At 41.0% G+C, this 18,134-nt stretch overlaps 1 protein-coding gene across 2 annotated transcripts in view; it reads right to left on the reverse strand.

Annotated features, from left to right (window-relative positions):
- Positions 1 to 679: 679 nt before the first annotated feature.
- The window catches only part of LOC109909572 (cadherin-20), a 30,629-nt gene continuing 13,174 nt past the window's right edge, over positions 680 to 18,134 (reverse strand). For both annotated transcript variants that reach the window (XM_031796958.1, XM_031796957.1), the window contains exons 8-11: positions 11,115 to 11,236; positions 10,693 to 10,810; positions 4,214 to 4,465; positions 680 to 3,940 (exon numbers count right to left, since the gene is read on the reverse strand). In XM_031796958.1, coding sequence (XP_031652818.1) covers positions 3,417 to 3,940; positions 4,214 to 4,465; positions 10,693 to 10,810; positions 11,115 to 11,236 — 1,016 coding nt within the window. In that variant the 3' untranslated portion in view covers positions 680 to 3,416. The remainder of the gene's footprint in view (positions 3,941 to 4,213; positions 4,466 to 10,692; positions 10,811 to 11,114; positions 11,237 to 18,134) is intronic.

Consider the following 18,134-nt stretch of genomic DNA (forward strand, 5'->3'; position numbering starts at 1 on the left):
CTTAAGCTTTAGGCACAGGTATTTGTTTGCCTCCAAACAAAATAAGTCAAGCAAATTAAGTTCTTTAAGAGGGAACTGTAATGAAAATGAAGTAATCTGCAATAACACTTTGGAGAATAATTTAGCATATGATTGCACATTTCAATAGCTGCTTTATCTTTTGAAAGGCTTACACTTCTGTCATGCTTCAGGGAAATGCCTAATGTTGCTTACAAGGGGAGAGAAGTTATTTATTATTCAAAAGTATGCTCCCTCTCCAAAACTAGAAAAATACATTTTTCTGGAGTAAATGTGTTCATTTGAACAGGTAAAAGTAGTGTGGCAGTGATTTTAGTTTAGAATGTTAAAGCCTGCATCCGCCATTGAAATGCATGTGAAGAACGAATGGTAGTTGATGAAGTATAAATTGTATCAACAGAGCTTTTTGCTACCATCTAAGTAGAGTCAGCCTGCACATGTCAACGTTGAATTGGTTGTTGTAGCTGAAATGGATCAAGAGGAGTGGCTAACCCAGATTTTGCCTTTGAAGTTAAATTTATAAAAAGTACACATTGTTGATACTCTCTTTTGACAAACATCCTATTCCAGACCAGTCTGCACATTGTACAATTTTAATAGTGTTTCTATCTGTAAGGGGTGCGTAACTGGTGGCAGGGAAGTCAGACGCAGGAGAGCAGAACTAGGTAATAGCCGGAGCAGTTTAATTGCAAAATCAACGGCATAAAGAATAACAAAACTTGGGTACAAAACCCGTCACGCACCAGTCAACATGTGCACAAGCACTTACAGCAAACAATTCCACACAAAGACATGGGGGGACAAAGGGTTAAATACACAACAATTAATGAGGGAAATGAAAACCAGGTGTGTAGGAAAACAAGACAAAACAAAGGGAGAATGAAAAGTGGATCGACGATGGCTAGAAGACCGGTGACGCCGACCGAACAAGGAGAGGAACCGACTTGGTTGGAAGTCGTGACACTATCTTAAATGGTGGAAGAATTTTTCTATTGACATTAAAATGCATTGGGTTTGACGCAAAAGTGGTTGTAGTTTGAAAAGTCTTAGTAGTATCAAACTTTTTTTTTTATCAACCTGAAGTCAGCCTGCATGTTTTAAAGTTATTTTGATGTTGGTAGCTTTTACAGTTTGGCTCTACAGGTGGCAGCAGAAGGAGACTAATAATAAGTATGTTGGATATCTAAAGTTGTTCTTGCTTGCAGCAAGCTCCCCCAATTAATGCCAAAATACCTAAAAGGCATAAAAGTAACGAAACAACTTTATTTAGCACTCAAAACCCGGGAATCAATCAAGTACACAGCGCTTAACATTGAAAAGGTCATTTTCACATCAGCCAGCATCGGCAGTGTTTACCATGAATACGATCTCTGCGAATGTCGACCACAGAAGGTTTTATTTTTGTATTTTATTACCAAGTATACAAAACACATTTACATTCAAATACCACATACTGTAGCATAACTGACACCACACATATTTCAAGTAGATTCCACCCAATCAGAAATTATCAAAATATAATTTCACTCGTTTTTTTTCTTTTTGGCGTTCTGAAGTATTTTTCAAAACTTCTTCTTTACATTTGGCACATAAAGAAGCAGATTATCAAAGTTATCAAAGTCCACTGGTCGGAATGTGAGGGTTGAGATTAAGCCACAAAATGTGGAGGAGTAGGCCGAGATGATGTGGTGGAAAATTTGGTTTCTCCAAAAGGACAGATGAACCATCGTCTCTGTTGTTTTGGTCTCAGACCCCTCCCCCCCATTTCCACCCCTGTTCATGGCTGATACCCTGATGAAATGGTTATTTCATAAATCTCCTGTTTGTGTTCATCCAGGTATGTTTGTGATGTTGACTGAGAAGTTGATGGTAATTTAGCATCCTCAAATCAAATCAGTTACTGTAATGTCCCCCAGTCTTGCTGTGGTATCATGGACAGTATATCTCAAAACATGAGCTTAAGATTGTTCCTGCATCACAAATGGAACCCGATTTCCCATATAGTGGGCCTCCCGTGTGGCGCAGCGGTCTAGAGGCGTCACTATAGACCCGGGTTCAATCCCGGGCTGTATCACAACCGTTCGTGATCAAGAGTCCCATAGGGCGGCACACAATTGGCCTAGTGTCATCCAGGGTAGGGGAGGGTTTGGCAAGGGCCGTCATTGTAAATGAGAATTTGTTCTTAACTGACTTGCCTAGTTAAATATGAGAAATAGTGCACCATTTTTGACCAGGGCCCATGTAGGAAATATGGTACCATTTGGGACACACAGAATATCCTGTTGAATGCATGACCATGCTTCATGCTCCTAACCAGCAGCAAAACAACAAAGTGTTCATACTAACAAAATATGGATTGACACATTAAACTAACTTTAAAATCCAAACAGGACTACTGAGTTTACATCTCCCTTACTCTGTCTGAAACAAGACACAGAAACACACACAACAGAAATGCAATTAGACGCCATTGAAATATTTGTTACATGATAACGCTCGAACATATTTGAACATATTTTATGCCAATCCCACAACCTTGGGATAACATCCAACACAAGTCCAGTGTTTGTTTGATTCCTCAAAAATAAGTTATACTAAATATAAGGACAGCATATTAAAATATTAATTAATTAGTAAGATACGGCCACATAATGGAGCTACTGTGAATAAATAGCAGTTCTCAAATCAAAATGGCTGCAACAATAACAAAACACTTTTCATCAAATCATTTACCATAAAAAAATAGTCACATAGTGGCTTAGAATTTAAAACTAAAGCTTGACCAAAAGAAGAGAAAAAAAACGTTTATTTTTTATTTTTAAAATCGGCAAAACAAACTGCCAAAATAAGTCAGCGTTTCAGAGTTTGTTTGTCTCCTGCACACATGTGTATCGGCAGGTAATGTATTCCGAGTTCCACATTTGCCCTTCGCTCCCCTATCTTGTGTTCTTCTGAGGGGAATCGGACCCTTTGAACCAAAGAGCTGCTGGCACCTGTGGCTAGGGCCTGGGTTGGCCACAGGAGTTAACTAACGTGTGCTTTGAAGCCCTTTGCTTTGAGGGTCTCGTTGTGCTAGCTGTCTGTCTGTCAGTCAGTCAGTCCAGGCTCCTCTAAAGACTCTTCCTGTGGATGAGGAGGGATTGTGATGGTAGCTAGGAAGCTACACGGCTCAAACTGTGGAGAACAGGCGATGCTTAGCTGTGCATTCGCAAGTGCTACAGTTATATGACGAGCACACCTTTCAAACTCTCTTTCTCTCTCTCTAGTCCTGTGTCTATCTCTCTGTTTCAGCCTCTGTGTTTGTCACAGTTTCAGTCATTGTCTCTCTATGACGCTGTTTACACTCTTTCTCTAAGGTGTGTGTATGTAGGGGGGAGTCTCTCGTTCCTTCCTCCCCTCTACCACATGGGAGGGTTGTTCATCTCTAGAACCCCATACATCTCTGCCAGTTTCTTAAATCTGGGCCCCCAGTCATTGAGATAGTCATACTCATGATCAGTATTGGAGCACCCAGACTGCAGCGAGCTCAGGGACTCGGCCACCGATCCCTCCCCCTCGTAGGCGTACGTCTGCAGGGAGTCGTAAGGCGGGGCGCAGGGGTTCAGATCCGTCTCCAGGAGCTTGGCTAGCACATACCCCTGGACGTTGCTGTCTCCACCACCACAACCCGGCCCACCTACTGATGCTAAGGGAACGTAACGCGACAGGCTCTCAATCTCAGGCAGCATGTCCTGACGTTGCTTCCCCACTAGGTGGGCCTCGCGTGGGTTCCACATGGCAGCGATGTCGAAGGCCTCGGTGTCCTCTTCTCCGCCCCCCTCGTCATCGTAGCGGACAATGTTCTCGTGGACGTTGTCTTCCTCATCGTGCAGGTAGGGCTTCTTATGGTGGCTCTGGAGGGACAACATGAGCAGGACCATCACTAGAGGAGAGAAAAGAGACATGGTCAGATACAACAGAAACCGAAACTATGGGAGATTATTAATGGTTGCTTTAGTGAATTGGTTAACCGGACTAAGACATTCAAAAGAAGAAGCATAGATACGGTAAAAGAGAGTTTGTCTAGATTGGAATCTGATGTTCTGTATATAAATACAATATGAATATACAGCAGCTTATGAAGTAAGTATAAAGCAGATCAACAGTGTAGAAAATCATTCCATAGAAGAAGAACAAGAACCAGATCATGACTTACCGAGCAGGACAAAGATACATGCCAGTATGGCGATGAGTGCCCCTCTGCTCAGACTAGCCGGGAGGTGGTAGGCCTCAGCATTACAGGACATAACGTTGCCCTCCACATCGCAGCTACACACACGGATGGTCAGGGTGCTGGTGCTGGTCTGGACCGGCTGCTCTCCATCTGAGATGAAGATAGGAAGGTAGTAGACTGACTGATCCTGCTGAGACCAGCCCCCGCGACGCGTCAGGATCCATGCTGTGTTGTCTAAATCAGGGACAGAGAGGGAGAGAGAAGCCTGGTTTGATACAGTATGTCATATGATACATCATTATTAATATCCAGGTGTTGTCTGCAAAGGACAGAGAAAGCGGGGCCTGGTTAAGTGTCTTATACAGTGCCTTCAAAAATGATTCATACCCCTTGACTTTTTCCACATTTTGTTGTGTTAGTCTGAATTCAAAATGCATTAAATATGTTTTTTCGCACTCATCTACACACAATACCACATAATGATGAAGTGAAAAAATGTTTTTTTAAATTGTTGCAAATTTATTGAAGTTAAAATACCGAACTATGTAAATACTTTTTAGAAGCAACTTTGACAGTGATTACAGCTGTGAGTCTTTCTGGGTAAGTCTCTAAGCGTTTTCCACACCTGGTTTGTGCAATATTTGCCCATTATTCTTTTCAAAATTCTTCAAACTCTGTCAAATGTGTTGTTAATCATTGCCAGACAATCATTTTCAGGTTTTACCATAGATTTAAGTAGATTTAAGTCAAAACTAAAACTCGGTCACTCAGGAACATTCACTGTCTTCTTGGTAAAGCAACTCCAGTGTAGATTTGGCCTTTTGTGTTAGGTTATTGTTCTGCTGAAAGGTGAATTCATCTCTAAGTGTCTGGTGGAAATCAGACTGAACCAGGTTTTCCTCTAGGATTCTGCCTGTGCTTAGCTCCATTCCGTACATGTTTTTATCCTGAAAAATCTCCAGTCCTTAAAGATTACAAGCACGCCCATAACTTGATGCAGCCACCGCTATGCTTGAAAATATGCAGAGTGGTATTCAATAATGGGTTGTATTGGATTTTCCCCAAAATAACTTTGTATTCAGGACACAAAGTGAATTGCTTTGGCAATTTTTTTGCAGCATTATTTTAGTGCCTTGTTGCAAACAGGATGCATGTTTTGGAATGATTTTATTCTGTACAGGCTTCCTACTTTTCACTCAGTCAATTAGGCGAGTGTTGTGGAGTAACTAAAATGTTGTTGAGCTATCCTCAGTTGGTTTCTCCTATCACAGCCGTTAAACTCTAGCTGTTTTAATTGGCCTAATGGTGAAATCCCTGAGCGGTTTTCTTCCTCTCCGGCAACTGAGTTAGGAAGAAAGTCTATCTTTGTAGTGACTGAGTGTATTGATACACCATCAAAGTGTATTTAATAACTTCACCATGCTCAAAAGGATATTCAATGTTAAAATGCTTTTTTTTATCCATATGTGCCCTACTTTGCGAGGCATTGGACTTCCTGGTCTTTGTGGTTGAATCTGTGTTTGAAAATCACTGCTCGACTGGGGGACAATAGAGATAATTGTATGTGTTGGATACAGAGATTAGATAGTGTTAACAGATTTTTTTGGATGACTATCAAATAAAAAATTTCACATGTGCCGAATACAAAATGTGTAGACCTTACAGTGAAATGCCTACCTTCAAGCCCTTAACCAACAATGCAGTTTTAAGAAAAATAAGTGTTAATTAAGGCTAGGTGTCCCCCTAGCGGGACAACTTCCAATGAAACTGGAGGGCAAGCAATTCAAATAAATGATCATAAAAAATGATGGATATTAAACATTTAGGTACATACAAGTGGCTTATATCGTTTCAAAGCTTAAATTCTTCTTAATCTAACTGCAATGTTCGATTTACAATAGGCTTTAACTTCTTGATGCTACCCATCCCATTAGCGGGATCATTTTCGTCAGCAACCGCTGAATAGCATAGCGCCACAGTCAAATAATATTTAAAAAAAATATTCATATTCATGAAATCACAAGTGCAATATTGCAAAACGCAGCTTAGCCTTTTGTTAATCTACCTGTCGTCTCAGATTTTGAAATGATGCTTTACAGCGAAAGCAATCCAAGCGTTTGTGTAAGTTTATCGATAGCATAACATAACATTATGTACACTAAGCATTAAGTTGCTAGGTCACAAATCAGAAAATTTATCAAATTAATTGTTTACCTTTGATCTTCAGATGTTTTCACTCACGAGACTCCCAGTTACACAACAAATGTTCCTTTAGTTTCATAAAGATGATTTTTATACCCAAAATACCTCAGTTTGTTAGTCGCGTTGTGTTCAGAAATCCACAGGAAAGAGCGGTCACGACAACGCAGACGTATATTCCAAATAATATCCAACATGTCAAATGTTTTTTATAATCAATCCTCTGGTTGTTTTAAAAATATATATTCGATAATATATCAACCTGGGTGTGTAGGTTTTTCAATAACACCGGGAGAAGCAATGGCCGCTTTACTCTGTAGCGCAAAACTCACTAATAAAACCTGAAACTATGTCTAAAGACTTTTGACACCTTAGGGAAGCCATAGAAATAGAATCTGGTTGATATCCCTTTAAATGGAGGATAGGCATGCATACGAACAGAGAGGTTTCAAAATAAGAAGCACTTCCTGATTGGATTTTCCTCAGGTTTTCGCCTGCAATATCAGTTCTGTTATACTCACATTCAATATTTTTACAGTTTTGGAAACTTTAGTGTTTTCTATCCTAATCTGACAATTATATGCAAATTCTTGTTTCTGGGGATGAGAAATAGGCCATTTCAAATGGGTACGTTTTTTAACCAAAAACAAAAATACTGCCCCCTACACGCAAACGGTTAAAGCGAAAGCATGCCATGCAATTGTTTGAGGACGTCGTCCCACATCAAAATAGTTTTCCACCTGCACAGGTTTACAAAATTCCCAAATAGCGGTTAAATATTCACTTACTTTCTGAAAATCTTCCTCTGATTTGTCATCCAAAGTGTCCCAGCTACAACCTGTAGTGTCATTTGATTAGATACAATCCTTCTTTATATCCCAAAAAGTCTGTTTAGTTTGGCCATCGATTTGAGTAATCCAATCGTTCAACTTGCAGAGAAAGGAATCCAACAAGCCACCGCTAAACTTTGTTTAAACAATCCTCCGCTACCCTAAAATGTAATTAAACTATAATATTTCATACAGAAAGTATGTTCAATAGGAAAACGATATTGGCAGGTGCGTGTCTTCTTCGTCAGGCGTGCCTACACAAATTTCCAAGTCTGTGTCCATGTGGTAAAACTCATATTTCTTACTCAATTTGGAAGAAACAAGCCTGAAACCTTGATCAAAGACTACTGACACGCAGTTGAAGCCATAGGAATTGCATACTGGAAGATAGATTACATTTTTTCCCTATATGTTCCATTGGAAGGACATGGGCTCTCAACAACAACAAAAAAAAACATTGGGTTGGTTTTTCTCCTACCATATCTATTGTGTTATAGTCTCCTACATTATTTTTACATTTCTACAAACTTCAGAGTGTTTCTTTCCAATGGTACCAATTATGCATATCCTGGATTCAGGGCCTGAGCAACAGCCAGTTTACTTTGGGCACGTCAGTCAGGTGGAAATTGAGAAAAGTAGACCCTAGCCTGAAGAAGATTTATTATGTAAAAATAGATAAGTAAAACATATAAATTAAAAGTAACAAATATTGAAAGAGCAGCAGTAAAATAACAATAGCGAGGCTATATACAGGGGGCATCGATACAGAGTCAATGTGTGGGGGCACCGGTTAGTCGAGGTAACTGAGGTAATATGTACATGTAGGTAGAGTTAAAGTGACTATGCATAGATAATAAACAGAGATTAGCAGCAGCTTAAAATCGGGGGGAGGACAATGCAAATAGTATGGGTAGAAATTTGATTAACTGTTCAGAAGTCTTATGGCTTGGGGGTAGAAGCTGTTGAGAAGCCTTTTGGACCTAGACTTGGCACTCCGGTACCGCTTCCCGTGTGGAAGCAGAGAGAATAGTCTATGACTATGGTGGCTGGAGTCTTTGGCCATTTTTAGGGCTTCCTTTGACACGGCCTGGTATATAGGTCCTGAATGGAAGGAAGCTTGGCCCCAGTAATGTACTGGGCCGTACGCACTACCCTCTATAGTGCCTTGCGGTCGGGGGCCGAGCAGTTGCTATACCTTTACTGCACACAGAGTGAGTCCATGCAACTTTTTGTGTGACTTGTTAAGCATATTTTAGGCTTGCAATAACAAAGGGGTTGAATAATTATTAAGACATTTCAGCTTTTAATTTTTTATTAATTTGAAATAAACCAAAACATGAATGCAGTTATGTGGTATTGTGTGTAGGCCTGTGACAAAGATCTCAGTTTAATCCATTTTAAATACAACAAAATCTGGGAAAAGTCAAGAGCTGTGAATAGGCACTGCAGAACAGGGGTTCTCAAACCGGGGATCCCTTTTGTCAAAGCATATTCATCAGGGACCCCCTTATAACTTGAGTGAGATAAACATAGCGTACACAGAGTTTTACTACGTTTTTGCAGTGCAAGTCTCGGGCCCTGGGAAGGAACATTTTAAAGGCCAACGTCTTGGCATCGGAGAGAACATTTAGAGGTTTTGAAGCAAATTTCCTGGAAGTCTACTCATGGGGCAGAGAGAACTCTGTTTAAAGCTATAGTCCTTAATTGAAACAATAACAAAGTATATATACAGTACCAGTCAAAAGTTTGGACACCTACTCATTTCAGGGTTTTTCATTATTTTTACTATTTTCTACATTGTAGAATAATAGTGAAGATATCAAACTATGAAAAAGCACATATGGAATCATGTAGTAAATAAAAATGTTGAGTTTGAGATTCTTCAAAGTTGCATTGATGACAGCTTTGCACACTCGTGGCATTCTCTCAACCAGCTTCATGAGGTAGTTACCTGGAATGCATTTAAATTAATAGATGTGCCTTTTTACAAGTTAATTTGTGGAATTTCTTTACTTCTTAATGCATTTGAGCCAATCAGTTGTTGTGACAAGATAGGGGTGGTGTACAGACGATAGCCCTATTTGGTAAAAGACCAACTCCATATTATGGCAAGAACAGCTCAAATAAGGCTGGAGAAATGACAGTCCATCATTACTTTAAGACATGAAAGTCAGTCAATCTGGAAAATGTCAAGAACTTTGAAAGTTTCTTCAAGTGCAGTCAAAAAAAACATCAAGCGCTATGATGAAACTGGCTCTCATGAGGACCGCCACAGGAAATGAAGACTCATTAGAGTTAACTGCATCTCATATTGCTGCCCAAATAAATGCTGTTACAAGGAACAGACACATCAATATCATCTGTGTGAATCAGGCCTTCATGGTCGAATTTCTGCAAAGAAACCACTACTGAAGGACACCAATAATAAGAAGAGACTTGCTTGGGCCAAGAAACACAAGCAATGGACATTAGACCGGTGGAAATCTGTTCTTTGGTCTGATGAGTCCACATTTTTGGTTCCAACCACTGTGTCTTTGTGAGATGCAGAGTAGGTGAATGGATGATCTCCGCATTTGTGGTTCCACCGTGAAGCATGGAGGAGGTGGTGTAATGGTGCTTTGCTCTTGACACGGTCTGTGATTTATTTAGAATTCAAGGCATGTTTGACCAGCATGGCTACGACAGCATTTTGCAGTGATACGCCATCCCATCTGGTTTGAGCCATCCCACCTCCAGGCTGTGTAAGGGTTATTTGACCAAGAAGGAGAGTGATGGAATGCTGCATTAGATGACCTGGCCTCCACAATCCCCTGACCTCAACCCAATTGAAATGGTTTGAGATGAGTTGGACCCCAGAGTGAAGGAAAAACAGCCGACAAGTGATCAGCATATGTGGGAACTCCTTCAAGACTGTTGGGAAAGCATTCCAGGTGAAGCTGGTTGAGAGAATGCCAAGAGTGTGCAAAGCTGTCATCAAGGCAAATGGTGGGTATTTCGAAGAATCCAAAATATATATAACATATTTTGATATGTTTAACACTTTTTGGTTACTACATAATTCCACATGTTATTTCATGGTTTTGATGTCTACACTATTATTCTGCAAAGTATAAAATAGTAAAATAATAAAGAAAAATCCTTGAATGAGTAGGTGTGACCAAACTTTTGACTGGTACTGTATATATATGTTTTTTATCTGGTCAGCAGATCCCACTTTGAGAACCCCCTGTTATATAAAGCAGAGAGATCTGCCACACATACAACAAAGTAGCTGTAATTATAGCCGCAAATGACTGAGTTAGACAAATATTGCTGAATTGGCTTAGTAGTTGACAACAAATAATACCCACAAAAAAAGTGATACATTGTGCAAAAATCTGTGTCCAGGAAGTCATGTGGGTTTACTGCTGTATAAATAAATAAAATATTTACCTTGGTTGTCTCTAAGGGTGAAGTTGGGGTTATTAGCTGCCTCTAAGGCCAGGCTGTAGTAGAAGTGATGACCTCCCAGAGGATCATCTGCGTCTACTGCTGTCACTGTCTGAATCAGCTGAGGTCACCAGACAATCAGACAACAGCCAGGGGAGGGGCGAGAGAGGCAGTCAGGTCAGTAACCCTGAGACAGGATGTGAGTAAAACTGACATAGCACAGAAATTCAAATTATGCATGTATTAGTTAATATTTATGCTAATGCACATTTTGCTGCAGTATGTCATCATTTTGAGTAATTCTTCATATGATAATATTAAAGGTCTGCAAATAATGGTTACTGGTCTGCCTCTGTCCAGGTTCTACCTGTGTATTTACGTGTGTGTGTGTGTGCATGTATGAAAGTGTGTGTGTGCCTCTGTACCTGTCCGGCATTGGCACTCTCACAGACAAAGGCTTCAAAGTACTGTGTCAGCAACGGAGGGTTATCATTCACGTCCAGAATCTTCACGGCTACAGACACACTCCCGATCATCCTGGGGTTATCTGGAATATAACATGCACACACAATACTGTATAAGACAAGCATGCACTCACACTCGCACGCATGCACACACACAATTTACTGTATAAGACACACTGCGTTTTTTGCTCAAATACTTCCTGTAAGTTGAACTCAAAGTCAATGAAGAGTCATTATTACTTAAAATGTGTATGTAATATTTCCCCAGCATGTGCTGGCTTTTTGGAATTGTTTTTAAGTAACTGTACACAGATATATTAAGTGCAATGGGGATTCATTACTCACTCCCCCCTGAATCAGTGTTAATTTCATCAACAAAAAATAATGACTAAAATATTTGTCAAACACCTGTTTTCAGTGGGAATTGATGAGCCTATAACTGACTACAGTAAATAGGCCCAGAAAAAAAAAAAATGAGTTCAGATGAAATTATCTCTGACTCAAAATGGACTACTCAAGTGGACTGGACAAGAGTGTTCAGAGATTGAGAGGTTTTCAGTGATAAGCACAATTAATATTAGCAAGTTCTGTTCAGCAGTGGGAAGGAAGCGCCACACCCAGTACACACAGCCTACATCAGCTGGTGAGCTGCTAGGGAGCGATGAGTGTGGGCAGAAAGGCGACTCTCTCCCCGTAGCTAACCAATCACCACCAGCATTTTAGTTAGCTACCCCTTGCCTGGTTGAGAAACACAAGCTGCTTTATGAAATTAAAAGCAACAGCAGCATTGAGTTTAATAGTAAAAAACAGTCTAGCTTTGTTTCTCTCCCTTCAGTTTAGAAAAGTTGCCTGAATTTGTAGTCTCGCTCAACCCTCCCACTTTCCCCACTGCATTTCATAGCCAGGTTCTGGAGCCAATTTAGCCAAGCCTACATCTTTTTCTCAGCGAAAACGTCTTGATTGTTTCCCTTACCATTCTAAAGATATGACCCATAATGCCGGTGCTACGTTTTTTTCGTCTTTCTATCATGTGTTGGCGGGAAAAATTTACATTCATTAAGCATATCACCAACTGTTCTAAAACTAGGCTACTTGTGGACCGGACCATAACTCATTTGGTGAGGTTAAATAAAAATAAATAAAAAACCTTGTTCAATCATGTTACCTCATTAGCTGGCTATAGCTAACAACCTGGGATGTGTTCAGCAAGACACCGTTTTGGAACGTGTTCAGCAGGACACAATGCTTTGGAACATTCAGATAGAAATATGTGGAACAAACATGTCTCTCTGACATGTTGAGTAAGGAATAACGTTGGCTCTATTCGTGGAATTTCTATCTGCAATGTGACTCGACTACATCACTGGGCAAAACAGTCTTCAGCTCCCGTTCAGTCATCATCTCCCGTTCAACTTTTGGACACCAACATGGCTGAAGTGTCTGCGTCTGGAGTGTTGATAACAAAGGAAATGGCTCGACCGAGTGACTGAGGTGCAACCCATACTACTTTGTGGCACCATCTGGTAATTGGGTCTCTCTCTATCTCGCGCTCATGTAATGTGTAATATCTACTTTATGAAGCTGAATTAGGAATTGTTAAATACACTATGTGACCTAAAGTATGTGGATGGACACCTGCTGGTTGAACTTCTCATCAAAAAATCATGGGTATTAATATAGAGTTGGTACCCCCTTTGCTGCTATAACAGCCTCCACTTCTGGGAAGGCTTTCCACTAGATGTTGGAACATTGCTGTGGGGACTTCCATTCAGCCACAAGCATTAGTGAGGTCGGGCACTGATGTCGGACGATCAGGCCTGGCTTGTAGTCAGCGTTCCAATTAATTCCAAAGGTGTTCGATGGGATTGAGAACAGGGCTCTGTGCAGGCCAGTCAAGTTCTTCCACACCAATCTCAACAAACCATTTCTGTAGGGACCTTGCTTTGTGAACCCAGGGCATTGTCATGCTGAAACAGGAAACACCTTCCCCAAGCTGTTGTCACAAAGCTGGAAGCACAGAATCATCTAGAATGTCATTGTATGCTGTACCATTAAGATTTCCCTTCAATGGAATTACTTAAGGCTAGGGTTCTTTTTTCAACATTTCTGCCTGACTGACGTGCAAAAAGTAAACTGCCTGTTACTCAGGCCCAGAAGCCAGGATATGCATATAATTGAATAAATGTTAAAATAATATGAGACTAACACAAATGATATGGTAGGGGAAAATCCAAAGAAAAACCAACCAGAATTTTTTGTTTTTAGATCCCATGCTCTTACAATGGAAAGCTATGGGTCCTATGCAATCCCAGCTCCCAGATTGCAATTCCTATGGCTTCCACTAGATGTCAACTGTCTTTGTTCAAGGTTTCAGGCTTGTTTCTTCCAAAACGAGGAAGAATTTTGAGTTTTGGTACTGGGAGTCACAGCTGGAAATCAGTCTGTGGGCTCGCGACGAAGAGGACTTGCTAATTTTACTTTTCTATTGAACGTACTTCTTTCCGTTTGAAATATTATAGTTTAATTACATTTTAGGGTACCTGAGGATTAGATAGAAATGTAGTTTTGACTTGTTTTAACGAAGTTTAGCGGTAGCTTTTTGGATTCCTTTGTCTGCATGTTGAACTCAAGTCGAATGCGCCAACTAACCAGACATTTTGGATATAAAGAATGATTTTATCTAACAAAACGACCATGCATGTTGTAGCTGGGACCCTTTGGATTGCAAATCAGAGGAAGATTTTCAAAATGTAGTAAGTAATTAATCGCTATTTGTGATTTTATGAAGCCTTTGCTAGTTGAAAAATGTTGTGGGGTGCCATCCTCAAACAATCGTATGGCATGCTTTCGCTGTAAAGCCTATTGTAAATGAGACAATGCAGTTAGATTAACAAGAATGTAAGCTTTTAACCGATATAAGACACGTATGTACCTAGATGTTTAATATCCATAATTTTCCCGATTGTTTATATGAATTGCGCGCCCTCCAATTTCACCGGAAATTGTTGACCGGTGTCCCGCTGACGGGACGCCTTTCCCTAAGGGTGCCTAGCACGAACCATGAAAAACAGCTCCAGACCATTATTCCTCCTCCAGCCAAACTTTACAGTTGGCACTATGCATTCGGGCAGGTAGCGTTCTCCTGGCATCCGCCAAACCCAGATTCGTCTGTTGGCTTGCCAGATGAAGAAGCTTGATTCATCATTCTATAGAACGTGTTTCCACTCCTCCAGAGTCCAATGGCGGTGAGCTTTGCACCACTCCAGCCTTTACTTGGCATTGCGCATGGTGATCTTAGCCTTGTGTGCTGTCAGTCAGGGAAACCCATTTCATGAAGGTCCCGACGAACAGTTATTGTCCTGTAGTTGCTTCCAGAAGCAGTTTGGAACTTGGTAGTGAGTGCAGCAACCGAGGACAGACAATATTTTACACGTTACGCACTTCTGCACTAGGCAGTCCCGTTCTATGAGCTTGTGTGGCCTACCACTTTGACGCTCAGCCATACTGGCTCCTAGGCGTTTCCACTTCACAATAACAGCACAGACTGTTCACTGAGGCAGCTCTAGCAGAGCAGAAATCTGACGAACTGACTTGTTGGAAAGGTGGCATTCTATGACGGTGCCGTGTTGAAAGTCACTGAACTCCTCATTAAGGTAATTCTACTGCCAATGTTTGTCTATGGAACTTATAGGGCTATGTGCTCAATTTTACACACCTGTCATCAACGGGTGTGGATGAAATACCCGAAACCACTAATTTGAAGGGGTGTCCACATACAGCCTGGATATATATATATATATATATATATATATATAAAAGTATCACATTCGGCCGTGATTGGGAGTCCCATAGGGCGGCGCACAATTGGCCCAGCGTCGTCAGGGTTTATCTGGGGTAGGCTGTCATTGTAATTAAGAATTTGTTCTTAATACCTCTTAAGCCCACCTGAGACGCAACTGTCTCATCTAGCCATCAGCAAATGCAAATGCGCTACGCTAAATGCTGATAGCACTCGTTAAAACTCAAACGTTCATTAAAACACACATGCAGGGTATTGAATTAAAGCTACACTCGTTGTGAATCTAGCCAACAAGTCAGATTATTAAAATGCTTTTCGGCGAAAGCATGAGAAGCTATTATCTGATAGCATGCAACATCCCAAAATACCTGAATGCGACGTAAACAAAAGAATTAGCGTAGCCGGCGCTACACAAATAGCAGAAATAAAATATACAACTTTCATTACCTTTGACGAGCTTCTTTGTTGGCACTCCTATATGTCTCATAAACATCACTATTGGGTCTTTTTTTCGATTAAATCGGTCCATATATACCCAAAATAGCCATCTATGGAAACTGTGTGATTCAGAAAAAAAAGTCAACGATAAACTTTCACAAAACACTTCGAAATACTTTTGTAATCCAACTTTAGGTATCAGTAAACGTTAATAATCTATCAAATTGATCACGGGGCGATGTGTATTCAATAGCTCCACGATTTCAAATCATCTTCCAAAATCTCTCTTCCAAAACTTCCTGTCGGAGACGGATGGAAAGTGATCTCTCTACTACGTTTGACCAAGAAACAAAGGTACGGCAAATGACGATACTGGCGACATCGTGTGGAAGCTGTAGGAATTGCAATCTCGGCCCCATTTAATTTAGTTTCCATTCAACAATACATGCAAGTGGCGCATTGATACTTTTTTCAGTTTTCAGTGACCAGATTTTCTTGCGCTTTTCGATGAAACACACGCTCTGTTATAGTCACAGCCGTGATTTAACCAGTTTTTAGAAACGTCAGAGTGTTTTCTATCCACACATACTCATATGCATATACTATATTCCTGGCATGAGTAGCAGGACGCTGAAATGTTGCGCGATTTTTAACAGAATGTTCGAAAAAGTAGGGGGTAGGCTTAACAGGTTTAACTGACTTGCCTAGTTAAATAAAAGGTTAAATAAATAAAAAATATATATACACACACACTGCTCAAAAAAATAAAGGGAACACTTAAACAACACAATAAACAACACAATGTAACTCCAAGTCAATCACACTTCTGTGAAATCAACTGTGTCCACTTAGGAAGCAACACTGATTGGCAAATTTCACATGCTGTTGTGAAAATGGAATAGACAACAGGTGGAAGTTATAGGCAATTAGCAAGACACCCCCAATAAAGGAGTGGTTCTGCAGGTGGTAACCACAGACCACTTCTCAGTTCCTATGCTTCCTGGCTGATGTTTTGGTCATTTTTTAATGCTGGCGGTGCTTTCACTCTAGTGGTAGCATGAGACGGAGTCTACAACCCACACAAGTGGCTCAGGTAGTGCAGCTCAGCCAGGATGGAACATCAATGCGAGCTGTGGCAAGAAGGTTTGCTGTGTCTGTCAGCGTAGTGTCCAGAGCATGGAGGCGCTACCAGGAGACAGGCCAGTACATCAAGAGATGTGGAGGAGGCCATAGGAGGGCAACACAGCAGCAGGACCGCTACTTCCGCCTTTGTGCAAGGAGGAGCAGGAGGAGCACTGCCAGAGCCCTGCAAAATGACCTCTAGCTGGCCACAAATGTGCATGTGTCTGCTCAAACGGTCAGAAACAGACTCCATGAGGGTGGTATGAGGGCCCGATGTCCACAGGTGGGGGTTGTGCTTAAAGCCCAACACCGTGCAGGACGTTTGGCATTTGCCAGAGAACACCAAATTCGCCACTGGCGCCCTGTGCTCTTCATAGAGGAAAGCAGGTTCACACTGGAGTCTGGAGAGGCCGTGGAGAACGTTCTGCTGCCTGCAACATCCTCCAGCATGACCGGTTTGGCGGTGGGTCAGTCATGGTGTGGGGTGGCATTTCTTTGGGGGGCTGCACAGCCCTCCATGTGCTCGCCAGAGGGAGCCTGACTGCCATTAGGTACCGAGATGAGATCCTCAGACCCCTTGTGAGACCATATGCTGGTGCGGTTGGCCCTGAGTTCCTCCTAATGCAAGACAATGCTAGACCTCATGTGGCTGGAGTGTGTCAGCAGTTCCTGCAAGAGGAAGGCATTGATGCTATGGACTGGCCCGCTCCTTCCCCAGACCTGAATCCAATTGAGCACATCTGGGACATCATGTCTCGCTCCAACGCCACGTTGCACCACAGACTGTCCAGGAGTTGGCGGATGCTTTAGTCCAGGTCTGGGAGGAGATCCCTCAGGAGACCATCCGCCACCTCATCAGGAGCATGCCCAGGCATTGTAGGGAGTTCATACAGGCACGTGGAGGCCACACACACTACTGAGCCTCATTTTGACTTGTTTTAAGGACATTACATCAAAGTTGGGTCAGCCTGTAGTGTGGTTGTCCACTTTAATTTTGAGTGTCACTCCAAATCCAGACCTCCATGGGTTTGATTTCCGTTGATAATTTGTGTGATTTTGTTGTCAGCACATTCAACTATGTAAAGAAAAAAGTATTTAATAAGAATATTTCATTCATTCATTCAGATCTAGGATGTGTTATTTTAGTGTTCCCTTTATTTTTTTGAGCAGTGTATATATATAAATATTTATATATTTATTACAATTCTTATATATGTTTGTCATATTTCTGCTGTTGGGAAGAGAATAGGATTTTATGATATGTTGGTAGGACAAGTCTATATATATTAGTGCAAATGGCAGGGATTTATGTTTACTATAGGTTAATGAGGCAATACAAATGTCAAAGGGCATTTAGGTGACTAAAATGGCACTTTTTCTTCATTTTGACAATAGACTAAAACATTATTCTAATGACATATGATTTCATGATATTTTAGTCAAAAAGACTAAGACTAGACTAAATAAGAAATAAAAAAGACTTGCAAAATGAACACTGCAGCGAATCTTGCTGAGCAGTCAACTCTACCTTCTTTCCTCCTTCTTTATCATGCCTCCACTTACAGTACACTGGGCCTGGGGCACATTAGGTTGCTCAGAATAAGATTACAATTCAGTTATTC

This window comes from Oncorhynchus kisutch, linkage group LG18 (genome assembly GCF_002021735.2).
Source record: "Oncorhynchus kisutch isolate 150728-3 linkage group LG18, Okis_V2, whole genome shotgun sequence".
Taxonomy (NCBI): domain Eukaryota; kingdom Metazoa; phylum Chordata; class Actinopteri; order Salmoniformes; family Salmonidae; genus Oncorhynchus; species Oncorhynchus kisutch.